We start from the raw sequence: 25,067 nt of genomic DNA, 5'->3' as shown, positions 1-25,067 counted from the left end.
TCCCTCGGGACCGCCCCTTATAGATTCCTCTTTCCCGTCGTTGCAAGAGGCCCGATGGCTTCCACCCCATGTGGGGTGGCACAGGGGTCACATCTGTGCCCAGCGTGTGTCCCTGCCCCTCAGCACCCTCCAGCCCCGCTGTGCTGGGTTGCCCTGGGGGGTAAGGGGGGAGCTCAGGTACCAGAGCCTCCCACTACAGAAAAACAGCTACAGCATTTGATTCCCTCGTCTCCTCATCAGGGACTGAAGTGACAGGACAAGGGGTGATGGGTTCAAACTGAAACAGGGGAAGTTCAGGCTGGATATAAGGAAGAAGCTCTTCCCTGTGAGGGTGCTGAGGCGCTGGCACAGACTTTTCCCAGAGAAGCTGTGGCTGCCCCATCCCTGGCAGTGTTCAAGGCCAGGTTGGACACAGGGGCTTGGAGCAACCTGCTCTAGTGGAAGGTGTCCCTGCCCGTGGCAGGGGGTTAGAACTAGATCAGCTTTAAGGTCCTTCCAACCTGAACCATTCAATGACTCTTTGACTATAACTGCAATCCCTGGGGACTTCGGCCCAGGCAGGAGCTCCTGGGCCTGGCCAGCCTCCTCCATGAAAACCATGCAGGAGATGATCTATAAAACAGACGCCTGTTTATTAACATACACCCTGTGTCCTGTTCCTGGAGCCCGTCCTCACCCCGCTGCTCTCAGAGCAGCACCTCAGAGTCCTCCCCGCAGCCCTGGGTGCTGCCGGCGGGCAGGGTGCTGGCCTGTGCCCACGCCAAGCCCGGCCCGGCCGGCCCCAGGGGCAGCAGCGGGACATAGGCCTCCTCCCTGGGGCCACCGAGCGGCTCCTCCAGGACGTACCTCGTCCCCCAGGGCTCATGGTGATGGACATCCACGGCCACCAGCGCCGCCTCCGCGCCGGGGGAGCCGGGCTCCGACACGTCCCCCGGCTCCAGGTCAGAGTCCGCTTGGGGGAAGCCCGAGTCCTGGGTGGAATCCGGGCTCTCCTCGGGCAGGCTGGTGTTGATGTAGATGACGTCCCCGGATCTCCGGAGGGCCGGCAGGTTTTCCAGCAGCTTCTCCAGGTGGGCCTTCAGCTGTGGGAACGTGGGGCGGGCGGCAGGGTCGGCTCTCCAGCACGCAGACATGATGTCATAGCTGGGAATGGGGAGAGGAGAGTGGTTGTCTGGGGGGATGCTGCCAGGTGCTGGGATAGGGGATGTATGGGGCTAATTCCCGGCTTCCCTCCAAACTGGGCGAGCCCTGAGCTGCTCTACATTAAACAGAGGAGAAGGACTTGGGGTGTTGGGTGAGGAGAAGCTCCCCATGACCCAGCTTCAGTGTGTGCTTGAGCCCAGAACCCCCCCGTGTGCTGGGCTGCACCCCCAGAGCGTGAGCAGCAGCTCAGGGAGGGGATCCTGCCCCTCTGCTGCGCTCTGGGGGACCCCCCCCTGCAGTCCTGATCCAGCTCTGGGGCAACAGCACAAGAGGGACGCGGAGCTGCTGGAGCGAGGCCAGAGGAGGCCCCGGAGCTGCTGCGAGGGCTGGAGCAGCTCTGCTCTGGAGCCAGGCTGAGAGAGCTGGGCTGGGGCAGCCTGGAGAAGAGAAGGCTCCTGAAGGGGAGACCTTAGAGCAGCTCCAGGGCCTAAAGGGGCTCCAGGAAACCTGGAGAGGGGCTTTGGACAAGGGCCTGTAGGGACAGGACAAGGGGAATGGCTTTAACCTGCCAGAGGGGAGATTGAGATGAGCTCTGAGGCAGAAGCTCTTCCCTGTGAGGTTGCTGAGGCGCTGGCACAGACTTTTCCCAGAGAAGCTGTGGCTGCCCCATCCCTGGCTGGATGTCGGGGCACACTGGGAGCTCCCAGTGCTGGGCACACACCTCTGGTGCCTGGAGCTGGGAAAAGGTTTCTCCACAGCTTAGTTTAGGGACAGGCATTGGAGAGGGGCATTTTAGGAACGTTGTGCAGCTGGTTGAACCATTTTGTACTTGCAGCTCACAGCCACGGGGGGGATCAAACATTTCCAGCTGGAAAACTCAGGAAGAAAACCTGGGAGAAAACCTCGTGTGAGCTGCTCAGAAATGCCCACTTTGAGGTTTCCTCATTTTCCCTTTCCAGGTTCATAGGTTTTAGGCAGTGACGGGCCCTGAGTCACTAGAGGGAGGTTTGTGGGGCAGGGAAGAGCGTCACCAGCCAAGATCGTCTGGCAAAATGATCTCAAGAGTCCGCTTCCTCAGCACCAACTGCAGAGGGCACTGCTCCCATCCTGCTGACAGCCCAGCTCCCCATCCCTGTGCCAGCCCTGCAAACACAGCCCCGTCTCCCGGGATATTTGCTGGGATTTCTGTGCACCCGTTTGCCTGGAGTTAAGAAGAAGATGGTTTGTCCTCCCTGCTCTGCTCCGGGATCTGCCTTTCTTTAGGGACATCAAACCTTGGGAGTTTCATGCAAATATTTAGGGGTTTGAAGGTTTTGTTTCTGTGATACTTTGATTTTAAACGTGACCCAATCATCCTGGTCACCTTTCCTCCAGGAGCTCACCTCGGTGTGTCCCTGTAAGCTCCCTGCCTGTGCACCCCATAGGGAAGAAAGGGTTAAATCCTTGCCTTTTGTTTTTAAATCCAGTCTTTAGGAACAGTTATTTCTAAGGGCTGAAGGAGAAATGGAGGGAGTGAAGCAGAAGGTGACTCCCTCCCTGGAGCAAACCCATCTTACTCCACTTGGAGAGCCTGATTTGCAGCATGGGGGTGCTGGAATGGCCTTTAATTGCTCTGGGGTACAGAGTTTGTGGGATTTTGGCCTCATTCAGTGCTAAGCCACAAATCCACAGTTATTGTGTCCTTAAGGAAAAGACATCAGCAACCAAGAGCCACCAAAAGCACCCACAGTGACCACCTCAGCTAAGGACCGGCGATGCACAGGTCACCTGCAGGGGGGTGCTACAGCCAGAGAGAGGGTGACAAGACTCACAGCTCATCCAAGCAGTCCTCGGGCTTCTTGAGGCGCTGCCCATGCAGGAGGTACTCGTAGATCTCGTGGTTCTGCACCCCTGGGTAGGGCGTCTTGCCCCGCGTCGCGATCTCCCACATGGTGACGCCGAATGCCCACTGCCAGGACAAAGGGAAAACACACTGAGAGGACGTTTCCAGGAGGAATGAATGAAGCTTTTCATGGGGAAAGGTCAGCGCCCAGTGTCCACGGGGCCGGAGCACAATGCTGAGGGTTGTCACTCCAGCCCTGCCCTCCCCAGCATGGGCACTGAGAAGCAATGGCAGGGAAGAGGCGAGTGGCCCACTCAGGAAACCTGTTCCAGGAGGCAGGGAAAGGTCACTGTGCCCTGTTACCACCAGCTTCCCACTCCTCTGGCTTTGTGCTTCCAAGATACAACAACAGTAAGTGCCCTACACTTGGGTCACAACAACCCCCTGCAACGCTCCAGGCTTGGGGCAGAGCGGCTGGAAACTGCTCATGGAACAGGACCTGGAGGTGCTGATTGATGGAGCTGAACATGAGCAGCTTGTGCCCAGGCAGCCAAGAAGCCACCAGCATCCTGGCCTGGCTCAGCACCAGTGTGGCCGCAGGGCCAGGGCAGTGACTGTCCCCCTGTGCTGGGCACTGGTGAGGCTGCACCTCGAATCCTGTGTCAGTTCTGGGCCCCTCACTACATGAGAGACATTGAGGTGCTGGAGCGGGGCCAGAGAAGGGCACCGGAGCTGGTGCAGGGCCTGGAGCACAAGTGTGATGAGGAACGGCTGAGGGACCTGGGGGGGTTTAGTCTGGAGAAGAGAAGGCTCAGGGGGGACCTTCTCGCTCTCTGCAACTGCCTGACAGGAGGATGGAGCCAGGAGGGGGCTGGTCTCTGCTCCCAAGGAACAAGGGATGGGACAAGAGGAAACGGCCTCAAGCTGCCCCAGGGCAGGTTTAGATGGAGCTGAGGAACAATTCCTTCCCCAGAGGGTGCTCAGGCATTGGAACAGGCTGCCCAGGGCAGGGCTGGAGTCACCGTCCCTGCAAGCGTTCACACCCCGTGTAGCCGAGGCCTCAGTGCCATGGGTTAGTGGTGGCCTTGGCAGTGCTGGGCAACGGTTGGACTGGATGAGCTTAAAGGTCTTTTCCAGCCTGGCTGATTCTATGACTCTATAAGGTGCAGTGAGGGTGGACTCAAGCCAGGGCTCAGCCCCAGCTCTGGCCTCTGGCTGCCCATCCCCATGGACCTACCACGTCGCTCTTGGTGGTGTAGACACGGTCAGCCAGGGACTCGATGGCGATCCACTTCACCGGCATCTTGGCTATCCGGCCCTGGCGGTAGTAGTCCCCACTGTAGATCTTCTTGGACAACCCAAAGTCTGCCACACACACTGTCATGTCATCCCGCAACCTGCCACGTGGAAACAGGGGTGACAGGATAGAGGAGTTTGATGTGCCAAGTTCCAAAGCAGAACCCAGAGGCTGAGCTCTTTTCCCATGTCTCTCAAGACTGAGGGAAGCTCTACTGCAAGAAGCCAAGCTGTGCTGTGCACCCACAGGGCTTCTAACGGTGGTCATCTATCCAGGACAAAGCAGAGGGAAACAAACTCACATGCAGTTCCGAGCTGCCAAATCCCTGTGGAGAAAGTGCCGACTGCTCAGATACTCCATCCCCAGGGCAATATCCACCATGAACTTCACCAGCGTCTGCAGGGGCACAAACTGGGAAGGGAAGGTGCTGCATTAGCAGGAGCACAGCCAGCAGCTCAAGAGAAACGGTTCTTCCCCCTCATTCGGCATTGGTGAGGCCGCATCTGGATGCTGTGTCCCATGTGGGGCTCCTCAGCAAGAGAAAGACATGTTGGGGCAGCAACATGTCTTGCCTACAGCCAAGTCCTCTTATGTTCTCAAAAGCAAAGGCAGACTTGTCCCACCTTGCTCCTCACACACACGGGGCCCTCTGCTCCCTGTGCTCCTCACCTGGGGGGCCATCTCCAGCCTGGAGCGCAGCAGGAAGCTGTGCAGGTCCCCGTACTTCATGAAGGGCAGAATCACCATGGGCCTGGGGACCTGCTGGGAGCTCAGCTCGATGCACACGCCTGGGAAACACGGACAGGTTGCACAGGCCCAGGGGGACAGGCACCACATACCCCATTCCATTCCTCCATCCCAAATCCCAGCTGGAGGGCAGGGAGTGACAGCCCATACCTAGGAGCTTGATGACATTGGGATGGTCAAAGTCCTTCATGCACGCTGCTTCACTGAGGAACTCTTCTATCTCCCTTTGGGAGAAGTTATCCACTGGGAAGCAGAGAAGAAGGAGGAGGTTTAAAGCCTCAAGAGGTTTAATTCCCAAATCACCACTGCTATCTCCCTTCACTGCCCAGCTCCTGCATGGGCCAGGGGAAGGGACCACCGGGATGTCTCATCCTTGGCTGTCTGAGTGCCCCTTCCTGAATGGCACCAGCTATGGCGAAGAGGCCAACATGCCCATAAAGTGGTGCCAGGATGCAGAGAGAGCTCCTGAGATGGGTATCAGAACACCAACACCCACTGCGACAAACAACATCAAGTTGTGTGAGGCCAGGGTGATGACTTACACTTCATGGTCTTCACAGCCACCTTCAGTGGGGTGCCTTCAGGCTGGCTGAGACGTCCCTCCATCACTGACCCGAACTCTCCTGCACGTGGGAAAGAAGCGAGCACTGGATCCAGAGCCCAAAGCACCACCTTTCAGGACATCATTGTGTCCTGAAGATCTGAAATGCTCCAAGGTGGAGACCTCGTCCCCAAAGGGTATGTGGGAGGCTTGTGTCTCATCAGTGGCAGAAGGCCATGAACCCAGGGGTCCTGGAACTTGGTCATCTTGACCACCATCTCCCCACATCCCATAGCCTGGAGCTGATGTAGGTCCCAGTGGCAGCCCCTGCCCCATATGTCGGTGCCCAGCTCTGCAGCCCCAGCACTCACCCTCTCCCAGCACCTTCCCCAGGCTGAGGGCGTTTCTGTCCACCACAACGTCCTGCAGCTTCTGCTGGAGCTCGCTGCTGACACCCAGGCTGCCCACTGCGGGAGAGGGGAACAGCAGCTCAGCTCCAGCCGCTGGGACATCCCCACCAGCCTCCTTGCAGAGGGACAGACAAGACACACTCACGTGTAAGTTCGATGGCTCTCCGGCAGTAGGATTTCTTGGCTGTGTAGTTCACGACCAGCATTGAGTCATTCCTGCTGAAAGCATTCCTGGTGGGACAGAAACAGATCCTGATGGGCCACGTGTGGCTCCTTCAGCTCCAGTGAAGGAACCTCTGCTGCAGGGTTGGGCAACCACAGCACTACCAGGGGTACTGGTATCAATGGAGGAAATGCATATTCATAGAATCCCAGCCTGGTTTGGGTTGGAGGGACCTTAAAGCTCCTCCAGCTCCAGCTCCCTGCCACGGGCAGGGACACCTTCCACTAGAGCAGGTTGCTCCAAGCCCCTGTGTCCAACCTGGCCTTGAACACTGCCAGGGATGGGGCAGCCACAGCTTCTCTGGGAAAAGTCTGTGCCAGCGCCTCAGCACCCTCACAGGGAAGAGCTTCTGCCTCAGAGCTCATCTCAGTCTCCCCTCTGGCAGGTTAAAGCCATTCCCCTTGGCCTGTCCCTACAGGCCCTTGCCCAAAGCCCCTCTCCAGGTTTCCTGGAGCCCCTTTAGGCACTGGAAGGCTGCAGCAACCTCTCATTAACCATCACCCCCGAGTCCCTCTCCTCAGGGCTGCTCTCATCTCTTTCATTTCCCTCTGCCTGGACCAGTGCCATTGCTTACAGCGCCCGAGGAAAACAGCCACTTGATAAACAAGGCTGATCTGTCGAGGAGTGAGTCACAGAGGGGGCTTGGGGAGGAAATGGGACGCTCATTTCCTACAGAGAGCAGCCTGTACCAGCAGGAACAGGTGCCCAGATCTACTGGCTCCTAAATGACCTCTTCTCTTGCCCAGTGCACAACTCCAGCCTGTCAATGCTCTCTGTCAGCATGTACAACCCCATCTGATAGCCAAAACTAAAGGGAGCTTCACACCGTGGCCCCAGAACGGTGGTGATGGGCATGTGCTGGGAGGTGCTGTGGTATGGGGCTAAGCAGACATCCAGCTCCAGGGACAAAACCACAGTGGAAGCTGAAGAGCTCCCAGGGGAGCAGCATTGCAAGGGAAGAGCAACAACGCTATACCAGGTAGGAAAGGGATCCTTAGATACTACCAGTTCCAAACTGGGACGGGGCTGATGCCGTGGGAGAGCAGCATAGGTGGGAGTCCAACTCAATAACCTCCCCTTACTGGAGTGATGCTCTTCCAGACGAGTTAACTCTATCACAGTTCCACTTTGGCAGCAGACACCCAAGTGATGGCACGTACAAGACAGCACCATAACTGTTTAACAAACCCATAGCAGGGGGCAGTTAAATGCCACTTAGAAAGTCACCAGGTGAGTAAGCAGCCCTGGCTGGTTGTAGCAGAAAACAGCCCTTTGTCCCCATTGTTCAAACACCCCTTATGTGACCCAGTGTCAGTCCCTGAGCCTGGCAGGGCTGGTGCCACACTTGGCCATCAGACCATGGCGTGAGGAGGCAGGAGGGGTTCCTCTGGGCCACAGGGCACAGGATATGGCACATCTCTGCTCTCCCACCTCTGTGTCAAAACGCTGAGGCCACCCTTCCCATGCCAAGTTGCACAAGTTCACTTCCCTTTAGATACAGGAATAGTGAGTGAAAGGTGAACTGCTGGGCTAAGGAAGGGAGGGAAGTACCAAAATACACTTAGTCCTGCACCACAGGCATCACAAATGCCATTTGTGGCAACAACATCAGCGCCGGAGACAGGAACCTTGTCCCTGAGCCACCCACCCTGCCTCTTGTGCTCCATGCCTTCAACCCACCCAGCTCAGGGCACCTCAGAAGCTGTGCTCCCTTTGGCTTACCCATATTTCGTTTCCACACATCTCTTCTGGATGACCACGGACAAGCAGAGGATGAGCCCGACAGCGACTGTGCCGCAGATGAAGCCCAGGGCTATGATAAAGGAGTCGGCATTCCCGGAGGCTGAAGTCGAAGAGGGGGCTGTGGTTATTAGTCCTAAGGAAATATCCCATTAATGGGGCTGGGTCAGCCTGCAGCACCCAGGGGCTGGGGGAGGATTTCCCAGGGGTGAAACCCAGTAAAGCCCAAAGGGTTACATGGGAGAAGAGGGCACAAGGACCAAGGTTGAACGTGGAGAGCAAGTCTCTCCTGGCTACCAAAGCACCCTGAAGGTCCTGGGTTCTTGGCTGATAGCCTGGGTGACATGGAAAGCATCTGAAGGAGGACGGGATGAAGGGATGCCAAATGGCATTGGCTGGGCAAGGTAAGCACATCCTGCATCATTCCCCATCACCATTCCCTGCACCCAGGCTGCACGGACAGGGATGGGGGTCTCCTTACCACTGCCAGGGATGAAGACCTCCACGGGCCTGCTGAAGGGTCCCACTCCCCCTTTGGTGACAGCAGCCACCCGGACGGAGCACGTGGCGTTGGTGGCCACCACGGGCAGGACAACCCTGCTGGTGTTGTGCTGGGCTTCAACGGAGGCGTTCTGCTGGAGAGAGCAAGGGAGGAAGAGCCTGAGCTGAGAGAGGCAGCGGGAGGGAGACCTGGACACGTATGAGGATTGTCCCCGTGTCCAGCCTCTGCCTTGCTTTGCTGCCACGAGCCCAGAGGAAACGCAGCACCAAGCTATTTCTGGAGAAGAATAGCCCAGCCTGCCCGAGCCGGATGGGATCGGAAAGGGGCTGAGCAGCATTTCCCGTCCAAACCTTGTGCCACTGCTGCTCTTTGCTTGTCAGCAGCAGCGGGACCAGCAGCCTGGGCCAGAAAAGAGGCAGGAAAGTGATCTCACAAGGAAGGGGAAAAACACTTCATGCGCTGTTGGTAACATGGAGCCTGGAGGAGAAGCTGCGTGGGGAGACCTCAGAGCAGCTTCTGGTGTCTGAAGGGGGCTACAAGGATGCTGGGGAGGGACTCTTCATAGGGACTGAAGTGATAGGACAAGGGGTGATGGGTTTAAACTTAAACAGGGGAGATTTAGGTTAGATATGAGGAAGAAGTTCTTTATTGTGAGGGTGCTGAGGCGCTGGCACAGACTTTTCCCAGAGAAGCTGTGGCTGCCCCATCCCTGGCAGTGTTCAAGGCCAGGTTGGACACAGGGGCTTGAAGCAACCTGCTCTAGTGGAAGGTGTCCCTGCCAGTGGCAGGGGTTGGAGCTGGATGAGCTTTCAGCTCCCTTCCAACCCAAACCAGGCTGGGGTTCTGTGATTCTATGTTTTCAGCTTCAGCACTCCTGGTTTGACTGTTCAAGTGCCCTGCCACAGCAAGTAAATCTTAAATCAGGCAGATATTTCCTGACTGTATGTTTTGTGTCAAGCTAAGGGTATTCCCAGTGTTAAGGGTGTGTTTTCTTGCTGGTACCATGGCAGGAGGCAGCATGCCCCGTGGCACAGACCTTTTTCCTTGATAAAAACACAAGTGAGCCTTTCCCTGCAAATTCCCTGTAGTTTCCTGGTCTTCTTCAGCTGACAAAGTGCTGCTGCTGCTGCTCTCCACAGGCCTCCAGCTGCAAAACAGCTGCACAGTGGTGTCCAAAACTTCTGGCAGGCTGCTGTGGCCAGCAGAGCCCAGCTCCTTGCCCAGGCTGAACATCACAGGCTGAACATCACAAGCAAAAGGAGCAGCCAAGAGGGATCAGTGGGCAAGGAGGAGGGAATCAGAGCTGCTCAGACGGAAACAGCTTCTGCTCATGGTCATACAAAAGCCACGGAGATGGATGTGAAACGCTCCAGCCCCAGGAGTGTGTCTGCACCACTGGGCAGCAGCGTGAATGGTACCTGCTGCTGCCTCCCCCTCACTCCTGCTCTTCTCCCACCTCATGTTCACAGCATCCTTCAGTGGAAACCTGGAATCCTGTGTCAGTTCTGGGTCCCTCACTGCAAGAGAGACATTGAGGTGCTGGAGCGGGGCCAGAGAAGGGCACCGGAGCTGGTGCAGGGCCTGGAGCACAAGTGTGATGAGGAACCCCTGAGGGACCTGGGGGGGTTAGTCTGCAGAAGAGAAGGCTCAGGGGGGACCTTCTCGCTCTCTGCAACTGCCTGACAGGAGGATGGAGCCAGGAGGGGGCTGGTCTCTGCTCCCAAGGAACAAGGGATGGGACAAGAGGAAACGGCCTCAAGCTGCACCAGGGCAGGTTTAGATGGAGCTGAGGAACAATTCCTTCCCCAGAGGGTGCTCAGGCATTGGAACAGGCTGCCCAGGGCAGGGCTGGAGTCACCGTCCCTGCAAGTGTTCACACCCCGTGTAGCCGAGGCCTCAGTGCCATGGGTTAGTGGTGGCCTTGGCAGTGCTGGGAACGGTTGGACTGGGTGGTCTTGAAGGTCTTTTCCAATCTATGAGATCCTTTCCCTACCACCAGCCTAAAAATCCACCGGGATGCATTCATACCGCAGCAGCTCTGCTGTGTCATCTGAGGACAGAGCCCAGCTGCTATCACACAGACTGTGAGGAGCATGAGCAGACCATGCTCTGCTAGCAGAGCAAACAGCCCTTCCTGCAGGACACAACTGCCAAACTTCATGTTTGTTATGAGTTTTGTGGTAGTTGAGGAATTCCTTCATGTCCCAACTCTCCAGCTTTGGCTCAAACAAGAACTGCTGGTTTCAGAGGAAAATAAACCAACTTTTTGGAAGCTTTTAAACCAGTTTTTAAGCTGTTGTGGAGAAGAAGAGGCCTGCAGGTGGCCCTGCTGACACAGAAATACAGAAACCCCGTCTTTATCGTGCTGGGTTGTTAAACTGGTTATTTTGAGGCATTTCAGATTTAGCCTGTCCAGGACAAACCTCAGAGTCTTCATTTCTGAGAACTCAGAGCTCCCCTCAACAGCAAACCTGTTGCTCTTGTGCTTCAGGCTGTCCCTCAGCTCAGGAGAGCCTTGGGGGAGAACAGGCCCTGCACCAGCCCCCGGCTCCCTGCAGAAAGGTTATGACACAGCCTCAAGCTCTTAATTCTGCGCAGCCCTTACAAAAAGACCTGCCCTTGGGTGGCTCTGACACACATTTCTGCCTCCCATAAAACCTGGAGCTGACAAACCAAGTCAGCAACAACCACAACTGCTTCCTTCTGCCTGCAAAGAGCCAAGGTCCCTCCCACCTGAAGTCAGCCCCCAGCAGAGGGATTTTTGGAGCCTCCTGAAAGCCAGAGTTAATGAGAACATTCCTTGACCAGGAACCCAGGCAGAAACTCCAGCCCATAAGCATCTGCCTGGTGAATGCCCCATCCCTGGCAGAGTTCAAGGCCAGGTTGGACACAGGGGCTTGGAGCAACCTGCTCTAGTGGAAGGTGTCCCTGCCCGTGGCAGGGGGTTGGAGCTGGAGGAGCTTTAAGGTCCTTTCCAACCCAAACCATTCTATGATTCTACGATTCTATGACTGGGGCAATGTATAAAACCCAACAACAACAACAACAGAAGTCACTCTCGCAGGGTTTAAAGGGCAAGTCCTGTTTTGTGCTTTCTGCTCCAGAGAAGACAAATATGTCAGCAATTTTCTTTCCATGCTGGTCACAAGACCCCAGCGCTGCTCCCTGCCTGCATCACTCTGGATGTATACATGCTCTTTTCAGAGGCAGAAAAGGAGAACAGAAAATGCAGCATCCTACAAAAGCCAGGCGTGAGTCACTAGTTCCACACTGGGTTCAGGCCAGCAGTGCCTCGCTGTGCCATCAGCCTGGGACAGAGGAACCACAGCACAGGGGCTACGGCTGGATACACCTGCAGTTATCCCGACATTCCCAACCACTGGCAGGGCCTGGGCAGGAGGCTCTTTTGCCCAGTAGATAAACCAGGACTGCCCGAGAGGTCAGGCCAGCCTCACCCTAGCAAATTCCTGAAGGCTGCTTCCCAAATCATAGAAAAGACAAGCAAGGATGTGCCAGAGAACTTCATATGCTCACGGACAGGGCCCCAGCCCCAGAGTGTTCCTTGAGCTATGGAACTCTGTGCCATGGGTTTGCAGATGATTTAGTGCATTGAACAGTAATGGTGCTGAGGCACTGGCACAGGGCGCCCAGAGAAGCTGTGGCTGCCCCATCCCTGGCAGTGTTCAAGGCCAGGTTGGACACAGGGGCTTGGAGCAACCTGCTTCAGTGGAAGGTGTCCCTGCCCGTGGCAGGGGTTGGAGCTGGATGAGCTTTAAGGTCCCTTCCAACCTAAACCATTCTGGATTCTATTAATCCCATCAGAGTAAGGAACAACTCAAACCCCAGGGAACAAACTCTCCCAAACACCATATGATTGACTCCATTGCTGAAAGTGCCCGGAGATGCTGCCAAACCTCAAGTGCCACTCCAAAAGCTGTACCAAAGATTGTCAACAGCAGGAAGAGCATCTCACTTCTAGTTTAGAGAATAAACCTCTTGTCTCCTTCTTGCAGAGCTGCTTATTCACAATATTACTCACTCAGGGCACTACCAGGGGTTACATAAACATGCAAGAGAGAAACCACTTGTATTAAAGTAGCCCAGATGGGAGCGCAAGACAGCAGGCAAATAAGCTCAGAAAGAACGTATGGAAGCACCAAGGCCAAACTGGACATCCCTGCTTGATGCCTGCTGGGGTTTTAATTCCCCATTTCCCTGGTGACTTACCAGCCCTTTGGAGTTGTGCCACCTGTACCAGATGTGGTAGCCCTGCAGTTCCCCATGGATTCTCTCCAGGGATGGCTTCACCCATCGGATCTCCAGGGAGGAGCTGGATTCATTGAATGACACGGTGACGTTCAGTGGAGGGGTGGTTGGAGCTGCAGGAATCAAAGGGAAAGAAGGTGAGGGGAGCTGGTGGGTGGGTGCAGGGATATGGCAGGCTGATGGAAAATGAGCTGTAGCTCAAGCAGAAAGCACAGGGTATTTCCTAGAGCCTTGAACATCCTCTTTGAAAGCCCTGCTCAGCCTTCACTGCTCATTTCCTACCTCCCTCGGTGGTGCTGGCGGTTATCCACGGGCTGAACGCCGACCAACCGACCTCATTCCTGCAGGAAACACTGATGTTGTAGTCTGCCATGGGCTCCAGCTGCTGGATGTGATACACGTGGGGAGGCACCGAGGTGGTGAGCAGCAGAAGTGAGACATTGCTTCGTGGAACAGCTTCCTTCACCTTGATTGAAAAAGCAGCCCACAAACAGGGATTAGTCAGCAGCAACCTGCAGGGTGAGAGCGTGGCAGGAATTCCACATCTGTAAACAGGATCCAGAGCCTGCTTCCCATCCAAACACCAGCAGGGCCTTGCTCCTGCACGTTGCCTTGTCTCTCTAGCTGGTGGCAGGACATTTACAGGGCCCAGGGTGACGGCTCCAACATATGGAGAAGAAAGAGCTGCAGTGGGTACATGGCAGAGATGTGAAATCCCATCGCTGTGAAAGGAAGAGGCAGGTTTTGCTGTTTCTTGTGACATGGAGCAAAAGGAGCACCTCGGAAAATCACCATGTAGAGAGTCCCAAACAAACAGAAGAACGTCCTTTTTCGTGCCACAGAACATCAGACCACAGCCCTTATCACATCAGATGGTGCAGGGCTAATCACAGACCTCAGCACGCTCCAGCACGGATGAACTCAACGCACTAAACCCAAGTCACGCTCTTCACACAAAGTGCTCTCTCCCCAAAGGGCACCCATGTGGCTGCCCACACAGCCCGTGCAGCTCTCAGACAGCCTCTCCTTTCATGGGAAGCACCACAGCAGTGGCCTGGCCTGGGACAGTGGGAGGAAAGAGGGAAGAGCAAGAACGAGGGACAGCAGCATGAGACAGTTAACTCAGCAGACAACCCACAGGACATGTTTCAGCGGGAGCCACAGGCACAAAGTTGTAGATTCCTCTCAAAAGCCTCCATGTGTGGTTTTGGGGTGGAGGAGACTTGCCTTTCTGCTTAAGCAACAAGAGTACCCCCCTTGTAGCCCAGGATGGTCTCAGCATCAACACCAGCAGTATTTCCAGAGAATGGCCCTCAGCCTCCTGAAGCTGAGAAGGTCTCCAGCACCCCTGGGACTGGCTGTTCTCCTGAGAATGGAGCCCAGCTCAGCTGCCTCAACCCTCAACTGCTCTCCTGAAGCTGAGAAACACATCAAATGAATGGATTTTTTAAAACTGAGGCTTCTTGCAAACTTCACCAGAGCAGCCCTGAGGAGAAGGACTTGCGGGTGTTGGGTGATGAGAAACTGAACATGAGCTGCTTCAGTGTGTGCTTGAGCCCAGAACCCCCCCGTGGGCTGGGCTGCACCCTCAGAGCGTGAGCAGCAGGTCAGGGAGGGGATCCTGCCCCTCTGCTGCGGGAAGGGGAGACCCCACTTGCAGCACTGTGTGCAGTGCTGGGGTCCTCAACATAAGAAGGACATGGAGCTGTTGGAGCAAGTCCAGAGGAGGCCACAAGGATGCTCAGGGGCTGCAGCACCTCCCGTATGGAGACAGGCTGAGAACATTGGGGCTGTTCAGCCTGGAGAAGAGAAGCTGCGTGGAGACCTCAGAGCAGCTTCGAGTGTCTGAAGGGGGCTACAAGGATGCTGGAGAGGAGCCTTCATCAGGGACTGGAGTGGTAGGACAAGGAGTGATGGGTTCAAGCTGAAACAGGGGAAGTTGAGGCTGGATATAAGGCAGAAGCTCTTCCCTGTGAGGGTGCTGAGGCGCTGGCACAGACTTTTCCCAGAGAAGCTGTGGCTGCCCCATCCCTGGCAGTGTTCAAGGCCAGGTTGGACACAGGGGCTTGGAGCAACCTGCTCTAGTGGAAGGTGTCCCTGCCCGTGGCAGGGGGTTGGAACTGGAGGAGCTTTAAGGTCCCTTCAGCCCAAACCAGGCTGGGATTCTATGAACTGGCACGTGTGGCACCAAGAGCTCCCCTTTCAAGCTCAGAAGTGAGTCACTCGGCCTTTGGGCCACGCTGCCCAAGCGAGGGGATTATCAAAGGGCACAGGAGCAAAAAGGCTTAGTCACAGCTGTGTTTTTGCCAGAACTCCTGTCCTGTTTTCCATTTGGGAAGGCTATTTCCTAATGACAGACCGTGAACGTTAAGTCATAGGAAATTCCTTGGCTCTCCACCCCGCTTCCCAGGCTCCAGCTGGAAGGCAGCAGTGGACATGGTGCTAATATTAGCTCTGGTACCTTTCCTCCCTGTAACTCCTTTCACTTTTACCTGTCTTCAAACACTGTCTCTCTCCAGGCATTATCTCAGCTGGAGCATAGATTGGCCAGGATGAAACACATGTTCCCGAGGGAGGAAGCAGTGGGCTTGGACTGTGAAACCCAGCAATGTCAAAGAGAGCAGGTGGAAACTGCTTGCAGGGGAGATGGCATTCCCTGACTTGCCAGAGGACAGGCTCAGCTCCTTCCCAGTACTTGCAAGGAGCAGGGAGCTGACAGAACCTCCATCTCCAGACCCCAGCAGGAAGGTTGCTTGGTCGGGAATGGTTTGACTGGCAGGTAAAAGTAGGGACAAGCACGTGCCTGCAGCAATTCAAGGTTTGCAGAGTCACCCTTTGCTTCACTCACCACTTTCTGCGAGCAGACACCACCAAGCTGGCCACCAGCAGCTCCTTCCAACCCTCCTGTCTATCCCAGTGGGGCTCTGGCTGCCTCAGGTCCCAGCGTCTGGGCACTACTTGGGCTCCTCAACATCTTGCCACCACAAACTCCTCAGCCACCCAGATCACAGGGCACCACAGGACAGCAGTGCCAGCTTCCCCTTTCAAAGCCCAACTCATTGTGCCCAAACCTGGCCAGATCCATGTGGTTCATGCCAAAAAACACTGATTTCCACCGCCTGAGGGCATCCACGTGAGGGGGGCTGCAGGGTAAGGAGGGTTCTGGATGCTCACCTTGACACTGCAGCTGTTGAAGGCAGAGAATGCATCAAAGCCTGGCACCCAGGAGATCATGATACCGTGGCCTGTTCTGTTGAGGACATCCACACGGAGGGGTGCGGATGGTATTCCTGCAGGGAATCACAGAATCATGGAATTAACCAGGTTGGAAAAGACCTTCAAGATCATCAAGTCCAAAAGCTCCCCAGCACTGCCAAGGCCACCACTACCCCATGGCACTGAGGCCTCGGCTACACGGGGTGTGAACACTTGCAGGGACGGTGACTCCAACCCTGCCCTGGGCAGCCTGTTCCAATGCCTGAGCACCCTCTGGGGAAGGAATTGTTCCTCAGCTCCATCTAAACCTGCCCTGGTGCAGCTTGAGGCCGTTTCCTCTTGTCCCATCCCTTGTTCCTTGGGAGCAGAGACCAGCCCCCTCCTGGCTCCATCCTCCTGTCAGGCAGTTGCAGAGAGCGAGAAGGTCCCCCCTGAGCCTTCTCTTCTCCAGACTAAACCCCCCCAGGTCCCTCAGAGAAGAGCCAGGAGCAGCCAGCTGGAGGCCTGAGCACAACCACGGCACATCTGGCTTCCCCGTGGCAGCTCCTGGGGCTCAGACTGACTGTGTGTGAACCCCAGGTCCTGGCTGCAGCCACAGCAGCAGCCTCCATCGGTGTGCTGCGGGTGCTTCACACCACTGGGCAGGCGAGCAGGAAAAAGTCACTTGCAGGACTATTTGGACTCTTTTGCCCATGTTCTATATTTATGAGCTGAAACAGCACTCTGGGTTGCTTAGAAGCAATGACATATTTTGGGGAACACCTTCCTCACATTGCCGGAGTGGCCTCCATCAGGAATGTCAGGAATTTCCATCATTTCCTATGGAAAACTATGAGCACACCCTGGTTGGGAAGGAAGGAAAAGAGTGATACAGCCCTTCCGAAACCAGCTCTGGGGCTGACAGCTCTGCTTTCAAATGTGCTCTTTGATGCTTCCTCCCACAGTGGTGACACTGGGATGAGGGGACCACACTGGGTGACCGCGTGCATCCCATTTGATGTTAAATAGAGGTTTAGAATGGGGGGGAAGCAAGTATGGGAGTCATACAAGCATCTCCTTCAGCCTCTGCAGAATGGGTGCTTGGCAGTGTGGAGACCAGGACAGCTCCTGCTTGGACACGTGCTCAGGTAAAGCTAGCATCACGTTGTCACTTACCTTTGATGTTGACCAGCCCCGGGCTGGATGCGGTCAGCCCTTTCCTGTTGTGAGCCTCACAGCTGAACAGTGTTGCTTCAGTGAGACCTGCACAGGGAAAACATGGGCCTGTTCAGTGGGCCTGACAAAAATCACAGAATCGTGGAAGGGTTTGGGTTCCACTAGAGCAGGTTGCTCCAAGCCCCTGTGTCCAACCTGGCCTTGAACACTGCCAGGGATGGGGCAGCCACAGCTTCTCTGGGAAAAGTCTGTGCCAGCGCCTCAGCACCCTCACAGGGAAGAGCTTCTGCCTCAGAGCTCATCTCAATCTCCCCTCTGGCAGGTTAAAGCCATTCTCTCTTGTCCTGGCCCTACAGGCCCTTGTCCAAAGCCCCTCTCCAGGTTTCTTGGAGCCCCTTTAGGCGCTGGAGCTGCTCTAAGGTGTCCCCTTCAGGAGCCTTCTCTTCTCCAGGCTGCCCCAGCCCAGCTCTCTCAGCCTGGCTCCAGAGCAGAGCTGCTCCAGCCCTCGCAGCAGCTCCGGGGCCTCCTCTGGCCTCGCTCCAGCAGCTCCACGTCCCTCTTGTGCTGTTGCCCCAGAGTTGGATCAGGGCTGCAGGGGGGGTCTCCCCAGAGCGCAGCAGAGGGGCAGGATCCCCTCCCTGACCTGCTGCTCACGCTCTGGGGGTGCAGCCCAGCACACGGGTGCTGATCACACCAATTCCCCACCTGCTGTCCCCTGCAGCTTCCTCTCTTGCACTGCTGCTGTATTATTTTCCAGCAACACAAAGGACCTTTCATTTCTCACTGATCTCTTCTCTCTGCGGCGCTTGTGCAGTGGCTGCCCGGAGGTGACCCAGGACCAGCTCAGCACCATCCCCACTGCAGGCACACACGCGGCACTGCGGCAGGACCAGATACTCCTGTGGCACCATTGCACAACTCCTGTTTTGCTCTGTGTGTGCAAAAAGGGAAAGGCAGAAAGCAGAAGATCCCACCAGCACAGCTTGGACCAGATGACTTCATGCTCTTCCAAGATTGCTCAAATCTCCCAGCTGATAATGGGGAACAACTGGTTTTGGGGGGCACTGGGAATACCCCAGCGTGGAGAGCTGCTTCTTTCCCCTGGGGTGGTGGCATGGCCTGTGGGAGGTGACCCTGGGCAGCATCAGGGCTCAGGGTTGTGGTCTCATGCAAAGGACTTTGCTGGGGGTGCAGGGCTGCCCCTTTGGGCACACAGGACATGCTGGACATGGCAAGTGTTTGCTCCCAGCAGCAGCAGCAGTGGCTCTCAGCGTGACAGGGCTCCTGGGCCAGGAGGGGACTCTGCAAATGACCCAACTCAGCCTGTGCCAGCCGGATGCAGGAACATCCAAGAGGAATGAGTCACTTCTTCCGGCTTTCACTGCCTTTTAAAGCCTGTCTTTGGCCGCCAGGACGAGCTGGTTACAGTCTGGTTGCTAATGAGACAGTGGCCTTCTCCTCAGGAGCACATCCAGAAATCCTGCCTCTTTTCTGCCTCTATAGCAAATCCATGATGGGGTTTTTGTTGCATGAAGGACTTTCTCCCTGTGCTCCACCAGGCTGCAGGGACACTCGCTGTAGGGGCCATCCCAAGGTCTTCCAGAGGCATTAAGGGGGGACCACCAGTAAAGCAGCTCATAAGAGCAGCAGTGTACATACTGGCATGGCCACAGGCTAAGGGAAAAACCTGCTTCTTGCTTAGGAAGGAGCAGTTTCAGTGTCCTGCCACTTCCAAGGGAGAAATTCCCAGGGGGGTCGGATGGGGGTTCCTGCCCCCAGCTCATCTCTGGCAGAGTGGTCCCAGGGCTGCTGGACAAGCAGCACAGACAGTGCTGGGCAGAGCTGTGCTCCCAGCACTGAGGACAGAGCAGTAACAGGCTGGGACTCACTGTTGCAAACCGGTCCCTCTGTGGCAGCTCTTTCAAAGCTGGACCCCGTGTCCCACTGTAGACAACGTGAGAGCCACATTTTATGCCAAACCTCCTGAGAAACTTATCCATGCTGAGCTTCCCAGCCAAACTCCAGCAACACACTGCAGCACAAACCCAGAGCCGGCTGCAGGCCTCGCGACAGCGCACGGCAACACAGCCCCTGCCTAACAGGAACGGGAGGCCAAGGGGACGGGCTGTGGGATGGCACAAGATCCCACCCTGCCCTTCCCTGTGGCCACACAGAGGTGTCTCATCTGGCCTCGGCTCACCTGGCACCACGAGGACTGATGGGGAGATGTGGGGCTTCTCATTGACTCGGATGTTGTTGCGAAACCAGTAGATCTCCACAGGCTCCGGCGGGCCCACGGCCTGGCACGTCAGGTTGAAGGGGCTGTTCCTGGTGACATTCAGCTTCTCAGGCTGACGAATGAAGTGTGGGAGCCCTGCACAGGCACAGAGAAGCAACAGATTCAGAGAGCTTGGCAACAACGCCCAATTGTGCTGCCCGGCGCTGTGCCACAAGCTCCTTCCCAACAGGACTCCCTGTTCCTGCAGGACAGCTCCCAAATCATGGTCCCGGGGGCTGTCACTCAGCCAGGGCACAGTGCTCCAGCATGTCCCCCCTGCCCCTCGTCCAGCTCACCTTCCAGCTGCACCGAGATGGGGTCTGACACCACCTCCATGCCAGAGATGTTGAGCTTGCAGACGTAGGAGCCGTTATCCGAGCGCTGGGCGGCAACGATGCTGCCAGAGAGAGCAGAGAGCAGGGCTCTGGTGGGGAGCCTGGTCCCACACACAGCTCCCACAGCAGGACACAGCAACGCCGCCAGCAGTGGGGGGGTTCAATCAGCACCAACCACCCCCAGCACACACCTAGCAGAAGCTGGGCTTGCAAAACCAGGCTTTGGGGGCCGGGGAGAGGCTGCCCATCCTAACCCCAGCCCCAAGCCCCTGCTAGTTGTCTTTCCCTGGGCTCCTGGCATCCCTGCTCCCCATCTGCACAGAGAGGCTGGCAGTGGTTACCTGAAGGTGGAGGTCATTGCCACCTCCTCCTCATCAGAGATCTCAAAGTGGCTGGTGGCGATGCGGTCCAGCGCGTGCAGCTCCCTCCCATCCTTCCATAAGGAAATGCCCGGAGCATCCGGCCGGAGCAGCAGGTGAGGTACTCTGATGGAGCAATTAAAGGTGACGTCCTTGTGCTCGTTGATCACGATGTGTCTCACCGTGGGGTTAAACCTGATGTGTCCTAGAGGGCTGGCTGGGGGCTCCCGGGGCTGCTCGGGGCTCCAGTGAGCAGGGGTGGCTGCGCTTCGCTTGGGGTGGTGGGGCTCTGCTGGCAGCAGTGGCCTCACACCGGGGGTTTGGGCAGCATCACCTGCAAGAGAAGACCTCGGGTTTGTTACCACCAGGCAGCGAGTGCCCCCCTCCAAAGCCCCGCAAAGCCCCACCGCTTCCAGTCACAGTTAAAGGCAGTTCATTTACTGATGCTCCAAAAGTTCCCAATCCCTGAGACCTCTTGTAAGAGTCCCAAAGGGGAAACACGGAGCTGGGGTTGTCCCAAGCCTATACCCAAGCAGCATCTCCAAATAAAAGCCTTTTTAAACCAAACAGGAGCAGACCAAAGGAAGCGCTCGGCTCCTTCTCTTTTGGCAGGGGAGAGGCAGGAGCTATTCCTGCTGCATCACACCCCAGGACTGCAATATAAAAGGAAGCCTGGCAGGAGGAATTTGGGACTTTTCTCCAGTGAACCCCTTTCAGGGCCCCATCCCAAGCATGTTCAGCTGGGGCAGGGACAGTCCCAGGCAGGGATTTTGCTGACGTGAGGCTCTTTGCTGGAGATGCTGCTCCCTTCCAGGACAGGGTGAGCTGCTCTGACTGGGGAGATGCTCTGGGAGCCACCACAAGCACTTTTGCTGGGCTTAGTGGCTCCATCAAGATGCATTTCTGGGGCAAAGAGCTGCAGATGGGTGCAGAGAAGCCCTCAGACAGTGTGTAGGAGCCGGCTGCTCTTTAGTGTTGTTCTCCCGGGGTCTTTTCCCAGACATTTTTCCCAAGGGAAGGCTATTTACCAGCTCCTTGAGGGCTTCCTGCCCCTACCTACAAATGCCGGAGCGTACCCAGCCCTGTAACGGCGTTTTCCCCTTCTCTTCCTGCACTTCCCACCCCAGCCACGAACGAAACCAAGAGCAGCCCCATACAAAGCAATTCCCCCCATATAAAACAATTCCCCCAACACAACTGTGTATTTTTGATGAGATCTAGTGAATATACCAAAGAAGAAGGTATTACTATGGCATTTCTGAGCTCCCCGAGGCTCTGAGAGGCACGCAGAAACCCCAGGCAGAGTGGGAAACCTCCCTTTCTGCTCTCAGCAAGCACAGGCACGGTGCCAGGCAGGAATTGCAACTAAATTCATTCACCTCTTCCAAAACCACCCGAATTATTCCCAGTCTCACAGATAATCCCCCAAGCAGAAAGCACAACCTTCTTCTTTAACCCGGGTTCAGCGGAGTTTGTTTGGAGGCAGGTCTTAGTCCAACATCAAACAACAAGTTTTTAAAGCTACGTCACCACGATGGTGAGTAATGGGGCAGGAGCCTGTGCGCTCTGCCCAGAGCCAAGAAACACAAGCTCGTTTTGAGGCTGGATATGTTCCTTTGCTAAATTGCTCCCTATTTTTAACCCTACAGAAATGCTACTTCTCGGCAGAGATGTGGAAGGGTTTCTGAGCGCTGCTGGGGCTGGGGGTGCGGAGGGAAGCTCAAGGCTCTCCCTGGCTCAAACACCAAACAATGGGTTTCCCTTTCAGATCCTAAGCTTTTCCAACCTGCTTCCTAAGCTTCACCATCCCAACACAAACACCAGCCATGTGACTGCTGCAAACCCGAGCTGGCTGCCAGTGGGATACCCACACTCAAACAGCTCCAAAAGGGTTGCCACCGGCAAACAAGTGAGCGAACCCCAAATCTCCCCCCCTTCCCTCGCTATTCCCGGAGGAAAAGCCACTCCTGCCCGGCACATCCAACCTCAAACTGCTGTGTTTGTGCTCCTCTGGAAGCTCCGGCCGGAGCAGCTCGCCCCGCACAGACCCCTGGCTGGGGAGGACACAGATGTGTGCCGGCTGTCCCTGCCCTTGGCACGCACTCTGCCTGCTCCGGGATGATCCCTGCTCCCCCACAATGCTTCCAGTTTAAAGGCAAAGAGAACCTCAGCCTCCTTCTCTACCCTGCTGAAGTGGAAGGTGGTGTTTGCTGGCCCTGGAATGAAACACTTTCCTCTGTGACTCATGTGACGACAGGAATTCCTCACATCCAGCACTGCTTTGGGTACCCCTTCCATCCCCAGCTGCTTGGGATGTGGATATCTCCATGGCATCTCCACAGGGATTTGCCCATGGCACAGGACACCCTTGGCCTGCATGCAGAGCCATTTCCTTAGGCTGGCTCTGCAAGCCCACGCTGGAGCAAGGAGCTGAGCGCGGCGGTGCCTGCGTGGTGCCTGCCGCACGGGAGCAGCCCCGCTCGCCCGCCGCAGCTTGGCCCGAGGCAACACCTGGAATGGGAACAAACCCACTCGCAAGCCCAGTGCTGCTCCCTCCAAACACCTGGAACCACAGCGAAACCAAAGCACTGGCAAAGACACATCGCTCCGTGCAGCCTGGCAGCTCCCACATGCCTGTCTCCATTGATAACAGCCTGGAAAAGGGCGTTTCAGCCAGCAAATCTGCTTGCTGTTAGAGGTGAGATACCTCACTACGGATGAAAACCAAAGAGCAGGGAGCTGCACACACCAGGGCTGGAACAACAAGTCCCTCTGGCGCAGTGGCAGTAAGGAAGATGTTAGAAAACACCCAGATCTGCCAAGCAGCTCCCTGCATCCCTAGCCCTGGGTTTCCCATTACTGGAAGTAATTCACCTGCTGGCAACAGCCTCCTGCTCAGGCACTTGTTGAGCATGTCAGCAGGGACAGGGCAGGAGGAATGAGGAGCCCCTGCCTACGGGTTTCCTGCCTCCCCATTCCTTGGGAGCTGTGGAAAGTGGATGCCCCCGGGACTGACTTCCAAAGAGACTCTCAGGGGTTCAAACGCCTTTTGAACAATGCAGTCCAGGATTCCCGGGTAAATCCACAGTGAGTTCCCCTCACTGCCCAAAGCAAACTCTCACATTCACAGAATCCCAGAGGGGTTTGGGTTGAAGGGACCTTAAAGCTCCTCCTGTTCCAACCCCCTGCCATGGGCAGGGACACCTTCCACTAGAGCAGGTTGCTCCAAGCCCCTGTGTCCAACCTGGCCTTGAACACTGCCAGGGATGGGGCAGCCACAGCTTCTCTGGGAAAAGTCTGTGCCAGCGCCTCAGCACCCTCACAGGGAAGAGCTTCTGCCTCAGAGCTCATCTCAGTCTCCCCTCTGGCAGGTTAAAGCCATTCCCCTTGGCCTGTCCCTGCAGGCCCTTGTCCAAAGCCCCTCTCCAGGTTTCCTGGAGCCCCTTTAGGCACTGGAGCTGCTCTAAGGTCTCCCCTTCAGGAGCCTTCTCTTCTCCAGGCTGCCCCAGCCCAGCTCTCTCAGCCTGGCTCCAGAGCAGAGCTGCTCCAGCCCTCGCAGCAGCTCCGGGGCCTCCTCTGGGCTCATTCAAGCAGGTCCTGCCTTCCCTGTCAAACTCCATCCACACACCAACTCCAAACCTCCTCAAGCATCCCTGAGCATGGGCTACAGACCCCCGGCAGCTCCCAAACGCCAGCCAGCCCTGATGACAGCACACTTTAAACCCAAAGCCTCCATTTCTCTCTTTGCATTTGTTTTTGCAGGTAACGAAGCACGCAGAGCTGAGAAGCCAGCAGCCAGCATCCCGCAGTGCTCCCCCGTGCCTCAAACCGCTGCGTTTCCCGCTGCTCTCTCCCAGCCCCGCTTCACTAACGGGACAGATCCCAGAGCCGCTGGTGTGTCGCAGCGCCCGGTCGCAGCGGGTGGCGGTGTCCCAGCAGGCAGAGGCACAGCACGGCGCGGTGTGAGCCGCGCAGAGCAGTGTCCCGGGACAGCAGGACCCGCTCTCTGCGGGGCTGGCCGGGGTGTTCGGCCGCCAGTAACCCGCAGCAAAGCCACGGCTGGGCTTCCCCCCGGGTTCCAGCTCTGCTGCCCAGCCGGCAGGATCGGGGTGCGGGGGACCCCCGGCTGATGGCGGGGAGAAACGACGCGGCTTCTGCAGGTAAAGCCCTCCCCGTGCCCCGGACGAGCAAGCCCCGCCGGACCCCGCGCAGCCCCGCCATGCCCCGGCCAAACCGGGACCCCCCCCCCCGGCTCCCCGCGGACTCACCGGCCCCGCCGCGGGGCGGGCGCAGGGCCGCCAGCAGCGCCCAGAGCAGCGCCCACCGCCCGGCGCCCATCGCCCGCCGCCGCCACCGGCCCCGCTCCGCTCCGCCAGCGCCGCTCCGCCCCGGCCCGCCCCGCGGGAGGGGCTGGAGGTGCCCCGGGGGGGCTGTGCCTGCTCTGCCGGCGGATCAGAGCCCTTCGTCCCAATCTTCCCGCCTTCCTCCGGAGCCACACAGCGAGGACATGGGACCCCGGGGAGGGCGCCCGTCCCCTTTTGTATGCTGGGGGGCAGGAGGCTCTGCAGAGGAACCGGGACAGGCTGGGTCTATGGGCTGTGACCGGTTGCATCAGATTCAACCATGCTCAGTGCTGGGTCCTGCACTTGGGTCACAACAACCCCCTGCAACGCTCCAGGCTTGGGGCAGAGCGGCTGGAAACTGCTCATGGGAAAGGAGCTGGGGGTGCTGACTGATGGAGCTGAACATGAGTAGCTTGTGCCCAGGCAGCCAAGAAGCCACCAGCATCCTGGCCTGTCCCAGCACCAGTGTGGCAGCAGGGCCAGGGCAGTGACTGTCCCCCTGTGCTGGGCACTGGTGAGGCTGCACCTCGAATCCTGTGTCAGTTCTGGGCCCCTCACTGCAGGAGAGACATTGAGGTGCTGGAGCGGGGCCAGAGAAGGGCACCGGAGCTGGTGCAGGGCCTGGAGCACAAGTGTGATGAGGAACGGCTGAGGGACCTGGGGGGTTTAGTCTGGAGAAGAGAAGGCTCA

The 25,067-nt window shown here is 57.0% G+C and overlaps 1 protein-coding gene across 4 annotated transcripts; it reads right to left on the bottom strand.

Annotated features, from left to right (window-relative positions):
• Nucleotides 1-608: 608 nt before the first annotated feature.
• On the bottom strand, nt 609-24,406 carry MERTK (MER proto-oncogene, tyrosine kinase). 4 transcript variants are annotated; one of them, XM_030490508.1, is made up of 19 exons: nt 24,303-24,406; nt 20,017-20,368; nt 19,637-19,737; nt 19,263-19,436; nt 17,063-17,149; nt 15,866-15,981; nt 12,974-13,157; nt 12,653-12,804; nt 8,405-8,558; nt 7,906-8,059; nt 6,106-6,191; nt 5,922-6,017; nt 5,552-5,632; nt 5,160-5,252; nt 4,932-5,050; nt 4,564-4,673; nt 4,203-4,362; nt 2,955-3,091; nt 609-1,143 (listed from the first exon to the last, which is right to left on the bottom strand). In XM_030490508.1, exons 1-19 carry the CDS (start codon nt 24,370-24,372, stop codon nt 687-689), a joined length of 2,883 nt encoding a protein of 960 aa, XP_030346368.1. In that variant the 5' UTR covers nt 24,373-24,406; the 3' UTR covers nt 609-686. The 4 variants fall into 4 exon arrangements, with proteins under 4 accessions (XP_030346368.1, XP_030346370.1, XP_030346369.1 ...); XM_030490510.1 differs by having other exon boundaries at nt 7,906-8,026; XM_030490509.1 differs by having other exon boundaries at nt 8,405-8,555.
• Between the last annotated feature and the right edge of the window lie 661 nt (nt 24,407-25,067).

Source organism: Strigops habroptila, chromosome 6 (assembly GCF_004027225.2).
Source record: "Strigops habroptila isolate Jane chromosome 6, bStrHab1.2.pri, whole genome shotgun sequence".
Taxonomy (NCBI): domain Eukaryota; kingdom Metazoa; phylum Chordata; class Aves; order Psittaciformes; family Psittacidae; genus Strigops; species Strigops habroptila.
Note: the sequence above shows the minus strand (reverse complement) of the source record. Positions and strands in the feature narration are given on the sequence as shown.